Source organism: Aspergillus thermomutatus, assembly GCF_002237265.1.
Source record: "Aspergillus thermomutatus strain HMR AF 39 chromosome Unknown NODE_11, whole genome shotgun sequence".
In the NCBI taxonomy this organism is placed as follows: Eukaryota; Fungi; Ascomycota; class Eurotiomycetes; order Eurotiales; family Aspergillaceae; genus Aspergillus; species Aspergillus thermomutatus.
In genome coordinates, this window is record NW_020798059.1 from 110,967 (window position 1) to 127,424 (window position 16,458).

General features: G+C 50.0%; 5 protein-coding genes across 5 annotated transcripts; 2 read left to right on the plus strand and 3 right to left on the minus strand.

The window, feature by feature from the left end:
• Positions 1-426: 426 nt before the first annotated feature.
• sec23 (GTPase-activating protein SEC23) lies at positions 427-3,076 on the minus strand (the record flags this gene model as incomplete). Its single annotated transcript, XM_026762097.1, has 7 exons — positions 427-451; positions 510-703; positions 758-1,855; positions 1,909-2,382; positions 2,439-2,733; positions 2,791-2,921; positions 2,984-3,076. 7 exons carry the CDS (start codon positions 3,074-3,076, stop codon positions 427-429), a joined length of 2,310 nt encoding a protein of 769 aa, XP_026618208.1.
• A 3,230-nt stretch (positions 3,077-6,306) lies between these two features.
• On the plus strand, positions 6,307-7,123 carry CDV56_108619 (adenylate kinase ADK2; the record flags this gene model as incomplete). Its single annotated transcript, XM_026762238.1, has 2 exons — positions 6,307-6,487; positions 6,552-7,123. The coding sequence occupies 2 exons, from the start codon at positions 6,307-6,309 to the stop codon at positions 7,121-7,123; spliced, it is 753 nt and encodes a 250-aa protein (XP_026618209.1).
• Positions 7,124-7,955: 832 nt separating this feature from the next.
• LCL3 (thermonuclease family protein) lies at positions 7,956-8,926 on the minus strand (the record flags this gene model as incomplete). Its single annotated transcript, XM_026762278.1, has 2 exons — positions 7,956-8,414; positions 8,495-8,926. The coding sequence occupies 2 exons, from the start codon at positions 8,924-8,926 to the stop codon at positions 7,956-7,958; spliced, it is 891 nt and encodes a 296-aa protein (XP_026618210.1).
• A 624-nt stretch (positions 8,927-9,550) lies between these two features.
• On the minus strand, positions 9,551-10,688 carry CDV56_108695 (putative peroxisomal carrier protein; the record flags this gene model as incomplete). Its single annotated transcript, XM_026762314.1, has 3 exons — positions 9,551-9,912; positions 9,971-10,512; positions 10,585-10,688. The coding sequence occupies 3 exons, from the start codon at positions 10,686-10,688 to the stop codon at positions 9,551-9,553; spliced, it is 1,008 nt and encodes a 335-aa protein (XP_026618211.1).
• A 998-nt stretch (positions 10,689-11,686) lies between these two features.
• On the plus strand, positions 11,687-16,234 carry CDV56_108742 (uncharacterized protein; the record flags this gene model as incomplete). Its single annotated transcript, XM_026762361.1, has 8 exons — positions 11,687-11,737; positions 11,800-12,176; positions 12,235-12,448; positions 12,502-14,390; positions 14,809-14,888; positions 14,951-15,051; positions 15,124-15,251; positions 15,304-16,234. 8 exons carry the CDS (start codon positions 11,687-11,689, stop codon positions 16,232-16,234), a joined length of 3,771 nt encoding a protein of 1,256 aa, XP_026618212.1.
• Positions 16,235-16,458: the final 224 nt, after the last annotated feature.

The window sequence follows — 16,458 nt, forward strand, 5'->3', positions numbered from 1 at the left end:
AGTGCGAAAGGTCGTCAATCGTCCTTGGAGTGTTGGTCGGGGTGGATGGTACGAAGAAGCAAAAGAAAAGTTCACCAAAATTCCTTAAGAAGTTGAGGACATTTTAGCTTGGCCCGCACCTCCGGCTAAGCGAAATCTCGAACGGGGAAAGCTCCTAGGGCTAACCCCGCCAGGGTCACATGACATATACTCTACTAAGATGTTCATACTTTCAAGGTCTTTCCAGACGCTGTATGTAAATATCCTCGTCGATACCAATATTGATTCTTTTTTGAATGATCATTCATCGACTTACGCACTTGCTATATTGGTGGGTAAAGAGCAGGAAATAAAAACCAAGACAAAATCACCGCTAAAGATACAAGCGACCCGAGGACCGACGTCAAACCGCCCTTTGCTCTCGCTATGGCCATTACCTCGTCATATCTAGCTGGTTCCGGAAACCGCAAGTCTAGGTTGGTGAGTTAGCGTAAATCATGACATTTATAAAACATGTTTGGATAGCATACTTCATCAAATGATCCATGAAAGTCTGCAATGAGACATCATCGGTGAAGATAGTCTGCGACGTCACGCCTCCACCGTAACCTCCTGTCGTGTGTGTAGTAGATGGGTTCAACTTGGACAAGAGGAAACGTGCTTGAGATCCGCCGGCGTCACAGACGATGAAACGAGGCAGTGGGAAACGGTCAGCGATCAATTCCTATTCATGAAGTTAGCTTGTGCCTCGTAGTATAACTGCAGTGGGTGGACCAACCCTAGCATCCTCCTTCGGCTGCTCCAAAAGAGCCTTCAGGTTTTCATAACCCTCCTGATCCTGATAGCCTGCTTTCCTCCATTCCGCAATGGTCTCTCCGTGGAAAATTAGGATATGGAAGAAAGTGTCAAGGAGAAGGATGTGAGCGGGTTGGATTGAAGCTGAGTCAAGAAGAACAGGTTGGCTTCCCTCATGTTCCAGAGAATACGAATCCAACGTGGGCTGAATCATGACAAGGGCGTCGCCAACATCCTCGTGGTTGAGGACGTGTCTGTAGAAAGCTGTCTCGTCGGGCGAGTTGTTGAACACCTGCAAGAACTGGCTGCGACGGAGGTGGAACATGAATTGCGGATAAAGAGTGAAGTTCTTTTCCAGACGGAATGAGGTTGGGTCATCCTTCCGGTAGTCCGCGAAGCGAGAGCAGAGTCTGATGAGCATGCGATCAACCCATCTGATCACGTCCGGTCCATCATCGACATCTGCCTTGAAGACAGCAATACGTGCCATCAGCACGGCAGCAGCTTCCTGATCAAAGGACTGTGCGAGGGTCGGGTCACCGGTTGGGCCACTTAAGGGGCGTGCAACAGTTGTGACTCGGAGGTGATAATGGCCAGATGCGTGCTGGTAGTAGGTTAAAAATTGCATCATACCTCGCTGAGGACCTGGTTGCACGGCTGCAGGACCGCCCTGGTTGGCAATCTCGAAGTACACGCCGTAACTTGAGGATGGATCAATGCCGCACATTTTCCAGGCACAAGTGTTGCCAATACCACACTCTGTTTCTCCGACCGAACTTGATTTTTTGTTCAGAGAAACTGCGTGACCGATAAGTCCAGTGACCTTGAGCTCCTTCGTAGTCAACACCTCCAGGGAGGCATTGAAGCTCATCAGGAGGTTATCGTTGGCGTCCTTATCAAATACTCGGACAAACGATTGCTTGAACTGTGATGACGTGAAGCTGTCTGTAAGAAGCATATGACCTCCAGTGAAGTTAGCTAGGTTCTTCATTTCCAGAAGGCCGACTTGGTCCAGGCAGCCGGCAAAAATGTCGACAACATGTCCGTTGTTAGCTGCGCGCTTGGCCAGGGCGTCGTAGAACTATATTGATCAGCATGGGAGCAGACTGTATGAGTAGCCAAAATCACGCCTACCTTGACAGCCTTCTTGTAGTACTTGATGTTATCGCGGTCAATGTCGTGGTGGGAACGAATTGGCTCCTTCAGCTCAGGTCCAACGACGTGACCAGGGCCTTCCGTAGCGGGACCGCTCGTGAAAACCATGATGCGCCCACCAGCGTTCTGGAAGGATGTCTCGAGCAGGCCAACAGCAACACTCAGAGCTACACCAGTACATCTGAGGGGTCGCTTGTCATTGGCAACCGGCCAAGGATCACGCTGAAGCTGTTCAAGAACATTGGTGATCTGGAACTCGGCTTGCTGAACGGGTAGCAGGAAGCGCGCAGCGGGACCAACAGGCGGACGAGCTGGTTGCTGAGGCATGTTTGGACGAGGTCCAGCGGCGAGCAGTCCGAGCATCTCCTGGACCTGTTTCGCAGCATACTCCTTGCTGCCTCTGAACACGTACGACTTGGCACATTCGGTATATCCAAGCTCGTGAACTTGGGCCTATACTCTGAGGTTAATAGGTCATCCGAAGTCCCCCAAAGGTATTCGGTTCGTACCATTGTGCCATAGGTGATCAATCCAACCAGAGCATTCGGCGGCAGCAAAGACAAGCTCAGAATTAGAGTATCCTTCAACGCCTTCAGACTGTCTTCCTCTTGACAAGTATCCACGACGTAGACAAAGATAGGGGGTGCGGGAGCGGGACGCGCCAATTGGTATTCGATCGTCGTGCTCTGAGGGTGTAGTTCCGGGGGTATCGCATTCTCGGTGATGTCCTTATAGTGAGGGGGAAGGGGATTGCGCATAAGACAGAAGGGGCAAATCCAAATCCGGGCTCGAACATCGACATTGCTATCCTTCGTCAGTCACGGGCTGCAAGCTCAGAGCCGACAGGGGCGTAGGTCATACGCGTAGGGGTTCAGAACAGCCCGACAGGGTGCTTTGCAAGTCACCGGTTCATATTGTAGTAACGGCGAATCGGGCTTCTCCTTGAGGGGAGTGTAAACAGCGGCAATAGGGACAACAAGTCGGGACGCTTCCTGTATGCGAATGTGAATGAGTATGGAAGCGCATAGAGGCGATGGGATGCCAATGAACCAACCATGCGAGTGCTGGGAAACGTGTTCCAGCTGAGCCTGATGCCATCACGGTCTTCGACATCGCTCCATTGATCCTTCAACGCTTCGTAGTCCATCGTGTGGTGATGGGGGGGGTGGATAGGAGGGGGTGTTTATGGATTGAGTCCAAGACTGCGGATCAAACAAGACACTCTATGATCGCTTCGACTATATAGTAAGAACAAATTTCTGTAGCATAATCTTATCTTCAAATGACCGACGCCAACAGCTTTTGTCCGGGAGCTAGACGTAGATCTGGGGATATGTTGTGTGAAGCTGGTACTGTTGGCATGAGGCCAGGTTGCAGCATCCTTGGTTGCTGCAGACAGCCGTAGCGTGCACTAGCGCGCCGCCTTCACTGCTTTAAATACTTCCGGATTGCCCGCTTCCCGCAACTTTTTTTTTTTCTCTTCTTCTCATCAACAACCGCCGATAACATACATCAACAGCTTCTGTCTCTTTTCATGATGAGGCTGTTTTCGCATCGCGCGAAGACTGACCTGACCCGTTGCTGGGCACCTGGCTTTGAGAGGTCGTTCCGATCCTTTCCGATAATCTGGGAATCAGCTGTGGTTACAAACGACTTCGTACAATTTGCTCCTTGGAGTCCTAAGCTATATACACAGTAATAATGCGGAAAGCCCTGCACATAGTACTTGGAGTGTTTTGACACTTGACATTCTCAACATATAATCCGGATGTTGTGTCCTGCAATACCCATAACCAAAACGCCTAGTGGGAGAAAGAACCTAGCAACACAAAAATAGAAAAGACCATAGCTTCGTCAAACCGTATCAGTGCACCTCATGCATCCCTGGGAGGCTTTCCCATTTGCTTGAGAAGATAGCTGCGCTTAAAGTAAGTGTTCGGATGGACTATGGTGTCCAAATCTGTCTGACTCCAAGTACCATCTTCCTTGACCCGCTTGATATCCGCTTTGTGCGCCCATTCAAAGACCCTGTTGCAAGCAATGTGATAGCGCGTCTTTTCAACGTCCTCGCGCACGCCTCGTAACACTTCCTTGTCATGAACACCTGTGGACTGAAGTAGTCCGATGAGATTATCGACGGAGAAGTGACGGTAGGGGCACCCATGAGTCTGGCCAACTCCAGGGTTGGAGTCGTTGAGGATCTTCTGGCAAGAGTAAGGAGGGTATCCCCGACCTCTTCGATTCACGTCACCACCGACGTCACCATAGGCGTGGCGGATATTGTACTTATACCGAGAATTAAACTCGTCGTCTGTAAAGCCTTTGAAGGACTGTCGCCAGAAAATGATACACTCTTCGAGAGATAGACCGATTCCTTTCAGAAAGAGCGTGTATTGCAGTCGACCGAAGTGCTTCAAGTGGTTGTTCTTGCGCAGCGTCATGTGTAGACTTCGCATGCAGAGAGGGAAGTGTTGTGAAAGGCGATCAATGTTACTGGCAGTAATCGGCGCGCCTTCAACAAACCCTTCACCTTCCGAGTATACTGATTCTGCGCTACCGAAATTCTTCGACAGATGATTTAGGATCGGCGTGAGACGATCATCTTCATCCAATCGTGGGAGGGCCCGGCTCGTGAGCTTGTAGAGGTCAGCCGGTCCGTATCAGTCACGATGCAGTAGTAAAGGAGACACATACCTCGAGGGCACGTTCCAATCGCGCTGTGAATTCTGCAATGATCATACTCAATTGTTCTCTGCCAGGCACATATGCTTTCCCCTTGGACAGAAGCACAGCTCTCCTTTCTACAAGCTCTGGTACTCGTTCCCAGTCCACTTTGTACCAAGTCTCCTCATCAACACGCCGCAGACCGGGTGTCGCACTCACTAATTTCTCAGCAACCTCGCGCCTCTCCTCATCACTTACAGGTTCCCAATCAAGATTTAAGGACTCAATAAAGGCGCGTTTCTCTCGCGAGTCATCTTGTTGAAACCGAAACCTGAACAGCATTGTCTCCGCCCGCACGAAGCGTCGGCGGAGGTCCTCGGTTGCTGAAAACGCCAGGCGAAGGATGAAGTGGGAATAGTGATCTTTCTGGCGTTCATTCTTTAGTCGCTGATCTGATGCACCGGAGGAAGAGGATGTATTGGAGGAAAGTGGGAGATATTTCTGGAGGAGAGGAGTGATATGCGCCGCTGTCTCCGCAGCCGACTTATTTCGATAGGAACAGGCTTCGATTTCGGCCAGTACTGGACAGAACTATGAGTCGATGAACACGGCATGCTAACAGGAATCACCATCCATACCCTTGAGTCTATCGATGGCCCATTGCTCAAACTGCTCGAGTGTGATCTCCGCGGTTGGGGGAATATCGTAGAAATTCAGACGGTGCGGGTAGTCTTGCTGCTTGTATACCGGCGATGCGAACTGCTTTTTCTTGTGGTCTAAGGTCGCTCTTCTCTTTGGATCGATTTTCTGATAATCTTGCCGAATCATTTTGAATTGAAGTCCAGAATGACTTCCGAGTCTATCTGCGCGCGAATATTGTGTTCAAATGGCAGTCTTGTAGAGATACTGTCGAGCCTCCAATATCGTCCACTTTCACGAACCCCACGCGAGACGCGCTCAGTACGCGTCGATCACTAAAGGCACGTGACTTTCCCTTCGCCCTTCCAGAGTTTTGTAGCCTCAGGCCTCCATTTTCGACAGCCGAGGAACGCTTGGAGTCCCCGGTAGCTTCGAATTACGGGATTTGTCCGGGTGGACTCGACTGGTGGAGTCGTACCACTGGAAAGATTGCTCACGGATGCGATTGGACTTGGAAGTATCATGCACGCATGTGAAAGAGAGGAGGTATACTCCGGAGTACAGCATCGCATGTTGTCGGTTCATCTCAACTATACACCCTTTGATATAGCTGTATCCTCCAATATCGGGCTTATAAGTATCCTTCTGCTGCCAGCAAAGGGTCGTAAAGACTCGTCGGACTCTCCTCCGATCTCCGCTCACCGATTTCCTAATCAAGAAGACGGTGCTAAACCCCACGGAATCCATCGCGACTTTCCCCAAGCCCTGCGATAAAGTGTCGGAGTTAATTTCAAACACTGCAGATATATTATTGTTTTGATCGACAGGTTATATCTATATGATTCCAGACAGTTACAGCTTCCTCTGCCAATCTCCCAGGCTCAAGTACAATTGAAATAAACAGTTCGACTGAATATGTACAGCGCATGACATCTGGGGTCTCAACCTCCCTTTCTTATCAATTGATTACATCTAGCAACATCGCGGCTAAAGTTCAAAGAATCTAAGAGGCTGTCGGAACGTGGAGGCTCATAATCCTCCCTCGAAGAGTGTTTCATATCAGCACGCGGGCGAATGAAGGGGATGAACTCAATCACTCGGCAGCTCAGAAAGGCTGCGCGTATCATCCTCATTGGTGCGCCTGGCGTAGGGAAGGGAACTCAGACAGAAAGGCTCCTCGCACGATATCCAGAGCTATCCTCGATCAGCTCAGGGGACCTGTTGCGCGAAAATGTGCGGAAGAAGACCCCGATAGGTAAACCAGATCATCTTATTGAGTCGCACAAGCGCATGTCTCTAACCATCTTGTCCGGTCGAAGGTCTCAAAGCAGAGGCGGCAATTCAGGCTGGCAACCTCGTCCCCGATTCCATGATCCTCGAGCTCATCTCCTCCGAATTTCAGTCCAAGGGCTGGCTCCCAGCAACACCGCCTCTCGCAACGGCCACATCACATCACACATCTCGTCCGACCCCATCGTTATCCCCCTCCGCTTCATTCATCCTCGATGGATTCCCACGAACTGCCGCCCAAGCGTCGAGCTTGGACACAATTGTCCCCGTAAATTTCGTCGTTCACCTCGTCACACCACCATCCGTCATTCTCTCGCGAATCGCATCGCGCTGGGTCCACGAACCGTCCGGGAGAGTGTACAACACCGATTTCAACGTCCCCAAAGTCCCTGGCAAGGACGATGTGACGGGAGAGCCCCTGACACAAAGGCTGGACGACTCGATCGATACATGGAAGCAGCGACTGCACAAGTTTGAAGAAACCAGCAAGGCTTTGCTGCAGCACTATGAGCGGAAGGGCTGTCTATGGCGTGTGGAGGGCAACTCTAGCGATGAAATTAGCCCAAAGCTCTTTGCAGAGATTGAGCGCAAGTTCTGTTGAAACTTGCCATTTGGACATATTGCTATTGAACTTTCGTCTGTATCATATGCGATTGGTTGGCAAGACACGGACAAGACATGCAATCACGGTTTTAGTTGTTATGAATTGGGTATCACTTCTGCATGAGTCAATGTATTTTGAACTCCATGATCAGGACTCCATGAGCTTTATCAGCTACTACTGAATTCATAATCAGTTGTCAAGCTTATCTTTATTTACAGAAGAATAATCCATTCTTTGAGTAAAGGTAGGGCTCTGAGTAATGATGACAGCGTGTCTGTGTCTAAGTTCTTCACTATTGCTCGCTGGTCTTCATATATACCCCATAAGTGTGTCATAAATCACTATATACAGAGGGTGTCCATTATAATAGAGCTTTCTTGCCTTAATCACGTACACCTAAGGAGGAAATAGCTCTAACTTAAAGTATTCAAAGTCTAGGTGTCTTAATCTGCTTTCCTGCCTTTCTTCCACATCACTTCTAGTTCACTTACCTGGTTTTGTCAACTCTGGGACTACTAAGCCAAAGACCTAATGTGTTGGTGGACCAGAAACCACGCGAGTTTCCCTAAGCCATGGAGACGACCGGCCTCTGAGAACCGAAATATGCACTTGGCGAAAGATAACTAGAAGGCAGATTCCTCTCAACTTCTAGAATGACAAACAGAAGGTCATGGCGTGAATATCTATAGTAATAACGTAAAAGTTATGATCACAGAAGCTCTCCAAACGTCAACATCATACAAGGAAGGCAAAGGATATCAACCGTAACGTCGTGACAGCGGGTTATAGACACCATACACTACCCTGAACTCATATCCCGGTCATGCCCTCATTTCTTAGTTTCAATCCGGGGCTGCACAGCCTCCTCCAGTCCCATCCGAGTCTTGTACTCCCTGGGACTCTCCCACTCTTTCGTATTGCGACGATAGTCCTTCCACAGTCCAACACCCCGCAGCTTCGCCCACCACTCTGCCTGCTTATACTTGCGCTCCATGGCCTCGCCACCGAACTCCGCGCCCCATTTCGCTTCGTATACGGTCGCGAGCCCCCGTTTCAGCATCTCGTACGACACGTCCCGACGACGAAGCGGGGGAAAGTCCAGAACCCGGCGCACGTACACACTGGCCACCGCACGCTGATACTGGTCCGGACGATGGATGTAGGCGCGGACTCGACGGTTGAGAAGATACGAGGTCAGCCATTGGTGTGCTTCGCGGGCGAACGGCTGTTCGGGACGGCCGAAATGAGCGAGCTCGGGGGCGTCGATGCCAGCTAGACGAATGTGGACCTGAATTTCAGTATGAGATATAGTTCGTAACTCTCCTTGGCAACAGACGACAGGAGGAAATAAACTGAGGTCAAACACACCGTCTTATCTCTCAATTCCTTCTTCGACGTCGGAATCTTCTTCCACGGCAGCCATCCCCACCCCGCAAGTCTCCCGCCAGGTGTATGATATATCCGAAAGTTATCCCCGTCGCCAACGCTCGTGACCTGGCCCAGCAGACTCCTGCGACGGAAATACGAGGGCGTGATACTCACTGCGTCGGGGAACCGGCGCAGATAGCGGTGATGGATGTAGAATGCGCCCAGGAAACCGCTCGTCAGAATCAGGGTAGGGATGATCGTTCTGGCTTCTGTAAAGGCAGCCCAGTCTATCGCAGTTACCGAGGACTCCCAGTCCTTGTTTTTTGAGGTTGTGGTCGAGCTCGTTGCGGCTTGTCTTTCATCGTGTTCGGATGAGGATTTCGCGGTTTGTTGCTGGGCTTGCGAGTCGGAAGCCCATGGCGGCCATCGCATGACGGCTCATAATCTCGCTGCTGCTTGGTTGGAGGCTTTGAGATTGTGGAGGACTGGCCAGTTAGGACTGGCAATCCGAAGCTTGATGACAATTGAGAGAAGCGCAGTTCGTAATTAGTGTTGTTTATGGGGAAGGGTTGGGCGGTCAGACCCGAAACATATATCCCGTTATCCGAGGCGATATATTTTGCGGCCAGACTGGACAGATCTACAGGACTTATTCTCGAACAATATTACAGATCATATCCTACCTTGTTCAACCCTTCACAATAATGTCTATTGGTGGTAGCACGTAGTACTGAGTGGTTTACCTTTGGGGATTCGTCTCTATACTTTGTCGATGTCTGACTGTATCGCGAAAGATTTACCGACACATGTTGTCTCTCTGTAATCATCAGCTTTTGCATTACGCAGGTCTATCCTGGATGTACATCTGAGGTATAGTTCATGCTCTATATATCATGGCTGCCTCTCAAAATATACAGGAGGATCGAAGAAAACCTTTAGGAGGGAAGCCCGAGAAATATACAAACCCAAGCGCCTGAAAGAACAAACAGAAATGAAGGTGGGACGAGAAATTGTGGTCGCGGAACAAAGAAGATTAAGGCCGACTGAGTCAGAATTCTATTTGAGAGTCGCGGGAAGACTCGTCTTGGCCTTCGACGCAGCGGCGTCAACGGCCTTTCGAAGCTTCTCCTGCCTGATCTTGCGCAGGTATGCGAAGAGAAGAATGAACGTAAGTTCCATTCTCTCCTTGGTCATCATCAGGAGACCTTGTACCAAAAGTCCCTTGGTAATTTGGGGTCCAATGCCCTTGAACAAGGAAAGAGCTCCTTCTTTTTCAATGATATAACGCATGACTTCGCCAAAGGTCTTGAAGGGCTTTCCTTCGCGACCTGGGGGTGGCCTAGACTGAAGACCAACCTTCGCAACGATCAGTGGTTGAGTTGCAATGGTGGCAAGAGCCTTTGAAAGTGCACCGAGAACTGAAATACCAATTAGTTTTCAAGCGGCGACCACAGTCGAATGACGTGCGTAACTTACGGAAAGCTTCCCAAGGTCTGAGACTGTTCTTCCCTGGGAAAATTATGTCCTTCAGGCGCTGATAGGCTCCGTATGTGATTGCCGGGTTGACGACGAGAATCAAACTGGCCTTGAGACCCCTCCACAGACCAGTCCAGCCATCCTCGCTGTTGACAACCTCCTTACCCGTCTCGATCAAGCCTTTCTTCTCCCCCTTCGGTTGTGTTTGTTGTCTGGTTGTAATGACTGCGACCGGAATAGTGAAAATCTGAGCAACAGCGCCCGCGACGGCACCCAGACTCAGCTCAACAGCGGTGCCAGGAGGCTTCGGCACCCGATCAGATGCCATGTAGAGGGAGCGAACGACGCTGTACCAGTAGAAGTAGGCGAAGTTGGTGGATGCAACACCGATCAAGGACCCAACGATTCCAGAATATAGACCCTCAATTCCCTCGCTCTCCACAATTTTGTTGATGGCATCCAAGGTCGATTCATAGTGCACCGTTCCGTCTGATCCATCGGTTCTGTCGCTCTTCACCTGCACCTGCAGTCTCGTCTTGACTCTGTAGATCAATTCATTTTTGTGTTAGCTTCGTAACCTTCAGATTCTGCAACTATAAGAGAAAACGACGTACATATCTAGCGGATATACGATCGCATTCGCGAGAACTGCGCCAGTTGCACCCGCAACAGCACTTCCCCAGGGGGAAAGACGCATGGCTTTGGATTGGCCCGTCATTGTCTGCGACGAGCTAAATTGTACCCCGATATGTGATTCTTCAAGACAGGTTGAGGGAAGAAGGAGGTATGGAGGACAAAAGGAGAGAAAAAGTCAAAAGACTCAGTCTCTATTCACTTCGGTATCTCCAACTGAAGGTTGGGCGAAGTAATAATTGGCAAAGAGAGAGAGATAATTCTGGGTGGGGTGGGAAGATGACAATTAATCGCAACGCCGTTATCCTTCAGTAGGCAGAGGAAAGCGAACGCACTGGACGCATATCAGTCCAAGTATGAAAAAGGGAATGCAACGAGATTGTCTGAAGAGAAGAAACAAGTAAGTAGGTAGGTAGGTATCTACTAGATACTCCGTACTGACAGTACAGTAGTAGTACGGAAGTACCCAGCACCTCGGTGGACCGCGCATGACGAAATGAGCCGAGGTATCTCTGTTGCTAGTGTCCAGTGTTTGGTCCACTGTGTTCTCTGTCTGCCGCCTTCACCGCCCGCCGCATTCCCGTTCCTCCCCGCCGAACCATACGCTATCTATCTACTCCGTACATAGGTAGCTTTCAAGGTTACATGCTTCAGCACTATCATCATTATTATCATCGTCATACGTTCGACCTAAGGAGCAAATTACCATTCACTACTAGCGAGACAAGGGCATTTTCTCTGTCTCTCAAAGACCGTCAAGGTCATCGCATACCCATTTCCTGATTCCACCTCTATTTAAATAACTACCCGCCAATCGGAAACCCGTCAGAGATACAACACATCGCGGGACAGTGTTGACCTCGGATGTCACGATCGGAGATTTCCCTGCGACCCCTCGGATCGGTCACAAGCAGAGTCAACCGTTTTGATCCCTCCGTACTCTGATAGGTGGCTTTTGCTAGCTGATCTTTGCCTAATGTCTCGCGGATGCTCGTTGCAAGGGTGACAGGCCGTGACGCATAGTAGATCTGGCTACACCCATACAGACGCTCAGCAAACAATTCTTACCCCTCGTGGGGCAGGATGTCTAGACCCCACGGCTCTTCGCAAAAGACCCTGATTGCTCAAGCTCTGGTAGATAGTTTCCACTCTTTCGACTTAACCAGCAGGCACCCCCTCGACTAACCAGTGATTAGAAAGCGGAACGAGATGTATCTGCAGCTACTTCTCAAAGACAAGCCCTGGAGGCTGCTATTGACGCCGCTGAGCATTATATGAAAGCTTTGTCTCTGGCAGCCACCACTCAAGATAAGCAGTCGTTGGATGTGAAATGCAAGGAATGGCTCTCCAGAGCAGAGAAAATCAAAGAAGCCAAGGATTGGCGATCCGCGATCCGAGTCCATGACAGACATGCAGCGGAACTACAGAAACCAGTCTCTACGCGCACGCTCACAACTCGTGAAGAGATCATCTTACTTGAAGGGGCCAAGCTGAATGGCTTTATCTTTCCGCCATGGGCGGGGCCTCCGAGTCTAGAAGAATTCGAACCTAGTGAGGGAGGGCAATTATTCATGTACGTTCATGCAGTTTTTACTACATGTAGTGTCTGGATGACTGTTAACACAAGCTAGTGACAAGCCTGACCTCCATCTTTCTGACAAACAGAAGGACATATTTGATGGGTGGAAGCGGCCTTCCGAGCTGTTGGCGAAGCATGCAGGCGGGGAAACGTCCGTAATGTCCGTACCAGAGAATACTGATCTTGTACAAGACGTCTTGACAGACTGCTCTGTTGTCGCCAGTCTCTGCGCTACAACCTCGCGGTCAGAACGTGGCCTTGACAAGGTAATCCCTCCGACTGTTGATGACTCGTGTCTCAGGCTCTGACATGGAAGTAGCGTTATCTCCCTCTGATTTATCCCTGCGAGTATGACACAAGCCACCCCAAGGCTTCACCTTCAGGACGATACATTCTTCGTTTCTATTTCAACGGATGCTTCAGAAAGGTAGTCATCGATGACCGCTTGCCATCGTCGAAGACCTCAAGGTCACTTTACGTTATCGATAGAAATAACCCCAACTTTCTGTGGCCCGCGCTCGTGGAAAAGGCGTACCTAAAGCTTAGAGGGGGCTATGACTTTCCCGGGAGTAATTCTGGAACAGACCTGTGGGTACTGACGGGTTGGATACCCGAACAAGTCTTCCTACATCATGAGGATGTGACTAGCGATCAAATATGGAAGCGTCTCTTTAGGTCGTTTCAATTTGGCGATGTCTTGTTGACTATCGGCACTGGGAAGCTAACCGAGAGGGAAGAGGAAGAACTGGGCTTGGTCAGTGAGCATGATTATGCGATTCTTGACATGAAAGAGTTCAAGGGGCGTCGCCAAATGTTAGTGAAGAACCCATGGGCAGGAGTCCACACGGCTGATGGAAGCACCGAGAATGCCCTTGAGTCAAACGCGCCGCATGACCGGTCGTCTCTCTCTCCTGGGACGTTCTGGATGGACTGCGAGGTGGTCCTGCAAAACTTTGAAAACCTTTATCTGAATTGGAGTCCCAGACTCTTCAAATATCGCCAAGATATCCATTTTACATGGGACCTCGCAGCTGGAAAGGGGGTTCCGGGCTGCTTCGTGAAGAATCCCCAGTTTGCAGTAACCTCCGAAACAGGAGGTACTGTCTGGCTGCTCCTCGGCAAGCATTTCAGAACGATTGATCATCCCGGCTATTCTTTATCTGAGAACGCTCAAGCTGGGTTTATTAGCATTTACGTATTCAATGCGGATGGTAAGCGTGTTTCTCTAAGTGATGGTGCTCTTCATCGGGGTCCCTACGTGGACTCACCCAACACCCTGATGAGGCTAGAGATGCCGCCGAGAACAACTTATACTGCAGTTGTCTCTGAGGAATCGCTGCCCACTTTGAGTCAAAATTTCACACTATCCGCTCTCTCAATCTCGCCTGTGCATATCGCACCATCACAGAATAAATATATGTGTGTGAGTAAGGTCCAGAGTTCCTGGATGCCTTCGACGGCAGGCGGCAATGCAGAATCAGCTCGGTATCCAACGAATCCGCAGTTCACATTGACGCTATCGAATACGACCGATATTTCCATTTTGTTGGAATCGTCCGACACCGACCTTGCAATACATGCCAAGTTGTTCTTTTCGAACGGAAAGCGTGTGACTAGAGTTCGCAACCGCGACATTATCACTGATAGCGGCGACTATCGTCGTGGAGCGGCTCTTGCTGAAAAGAGACACCTGGATAAGGGTGTGTACACGATTGTTTGTTCCACATTCGCTCCCGACCAACTTGGCCGATTCACACTTTGGGTCTCATCTATGGTTCCATGCGAGGTCAAGCCCCTTGCACCCGAAGCAGCAGGACGGCGAGCAGTGATATCAGATATTGGCGTCTTGCCACCGGGAAGAGACAGGATGCTTGCGCCTTTGCAGGTCCCGCGACTTACCCGAATCAAGCTTATTGCGCGCAGTCGCCGTTCCACGATCGGGAGTCATCCCGTTGGCCCTTCACCAGTGTTGATGACAATTGAACTGGGCCAAGGTCCTTACAAGGAGGTTCTGGCAACTTCAGAAGACGGAGATCACAGCGATGCCATATCTGGAGTACGTATTGAAGACTTCGACCTGCATCCAGATCTTGAGGACAGCCGTGGTGTGTGGATTGTCCTTGAAAGGATTGGAGGTCCTGGAGGTCAGGTAGAAGATCACTTTGAGGTTGAGGCCTTGGCAGAAGAGCGAGTCGAGATCGGAGAATGGTTTGTTGAAGATGCTTGAACACCAGATTTGGCAACGTTGTCTAGGTCTGCGGGGTTGTTGATGAGTGTGAGACCTTTGCGTGACGCCGTACGATAGTACAAGTAACGAGATATGAAAATAATGATTGAAAACCATCAATTTGACATGCAAATTATATGGTTCTCTTGAATTGTAGTTTGGAAAATCCTAAATGAGCATACTGTGTATAATGCATGTCTCTGCAGTCCGTTTACGGTTGTAGTTCAATTTCCACCAGGCTCGGTACGGTGACCGACAACATTAAATTGGAGCTTCAACGTCATCCCCGCTTTGCTCATGCGTCCCGCTCCTCCACCCCAACAATCCCCGATTTCTCCATACACATACGGCTGCTGAGCTTAATCTATTCATATCAATGATGAGCAACATTCCTGCTAGTCTCAAGTCTGCGGACATTGGGCGTTTCGCGGCCAGAGCGGCCCAAATTGAGCGGGTGAAGCCCGTCGTTGCCTACTGGTGTGAGTGCCGTGCGATTGTACTTTCGAGACACCTACGCTGACACATAACTTTACGAATGCAGGTAACTACTGGATAGCCAACCAAATAATTGAGAGAGGATTGCACAGATCGGACCATGAAGTCGAACTCTACGCGATGGATCTGATGGAGAAGCTGGAACAAGTACGTCGAGCAATGGGACCCCCTGGAGCGATTTCATAGTGTAACTGAATGTTGACATGTTATGGTACAAAGTTCAGAAATGAAAACTCGGATAATGATACAGTGATCGATGCAGTCGCGGCAAATGCCTACGTGGAGCAGTTCGGCTTGGAGGTCTTCAACCGGGCGGATACGACTATGAGGGCCAACAAAGTGACCAAGTGAGTAGTCATGGACGAACCTCAAGATTGGATTGTGATTGACGGGTTGCAGGCAAACAGCAGACACTTTTCAGGCCGCCGCTACGTTTCTTGAATTATGTCAAATTTGGAACCCACTCGAACCCGAAATTGCTGCGAAAATCAAGTTTGCCAAGTATCATGCGCTGAGAATTGTGAAGGCGATCAAGGCCGGAGAGGATCCCAACGCAACAAACCCGGTTGTCAAGGAAGACGACGAGACAGAAGGACCGACAGTAACCGAAGATGATCTTGAGGCGCAGGCAGATCTTGTCTCGCAGCCGCAGCAACCAACCGTGGAGGAGGTCCCTGATGAATCGGAGCGTGCCGAGAGAGCTATGGCACGGCAGTCATCGCTGGACGAATCGTTGCACCCGTCGAGATCTTCGTCGGCTCCTCGGCCGCAGCGTACGATTGATTCGTTCACCATACCTGATGTTCCAACAAGCGCTCCACGGACACCTGCTCCAGAAACAGGTCCTACTGGCGAGCAAGGCTCGACCCTAAATCTTCCTTCAGCTCCAGTGACGTTTGCCTCCTCTTCGTCGATCCCCAATCTCCCAGACACACCTTCGAACCTGGGCGCTCATCATCCCGCTGCTTCTAATTCGTTCCACTCCTTTCCTCCTCCTTCCGACCTTCCTCCTGCAAGTCCTCCAGCTACGTTTCACCAACCCAGCTCTTTCTATAATCATCCCAAGCCAAGTACCTGGGCTCCTTCAACACCTGCACAACCCGATACAGCACCGGTACCGGTAGTCTCACGCCCGGTCCAGCAACCAGCACCAGCGGCCGTACCCACAGTTTCAGCTTCAAGTCAAAGCAATTCACACGGGATTGATGACCAAGCCATTGCCCAAGCTCAAAAGCATGCCCGCTGGGCTGTGTCTGCGTTGACATTTGATGATGTTAATACGGCGATCAAAGAACTCAAAAACTCTTTGAAATATCTGGGGGCAGAGTAATGGAGTCAAAGACCAATGTCTACTCTTGTACTTTGCGCTGAGCAACCTTTTGAAGGAATCTTCCTGTACACAGATTAAGCTGTTCAGCTTGGTCAGGTTATGCTTTACTTTCTGAAAGCGTTTCGCTATATAATGATGACCATGATACTACATAGCTCTGATAACTCATTCTGATCAAAGCACTCACTATCTTAGTCTTAAAAGCTACGAGCTCATTTTCTCAA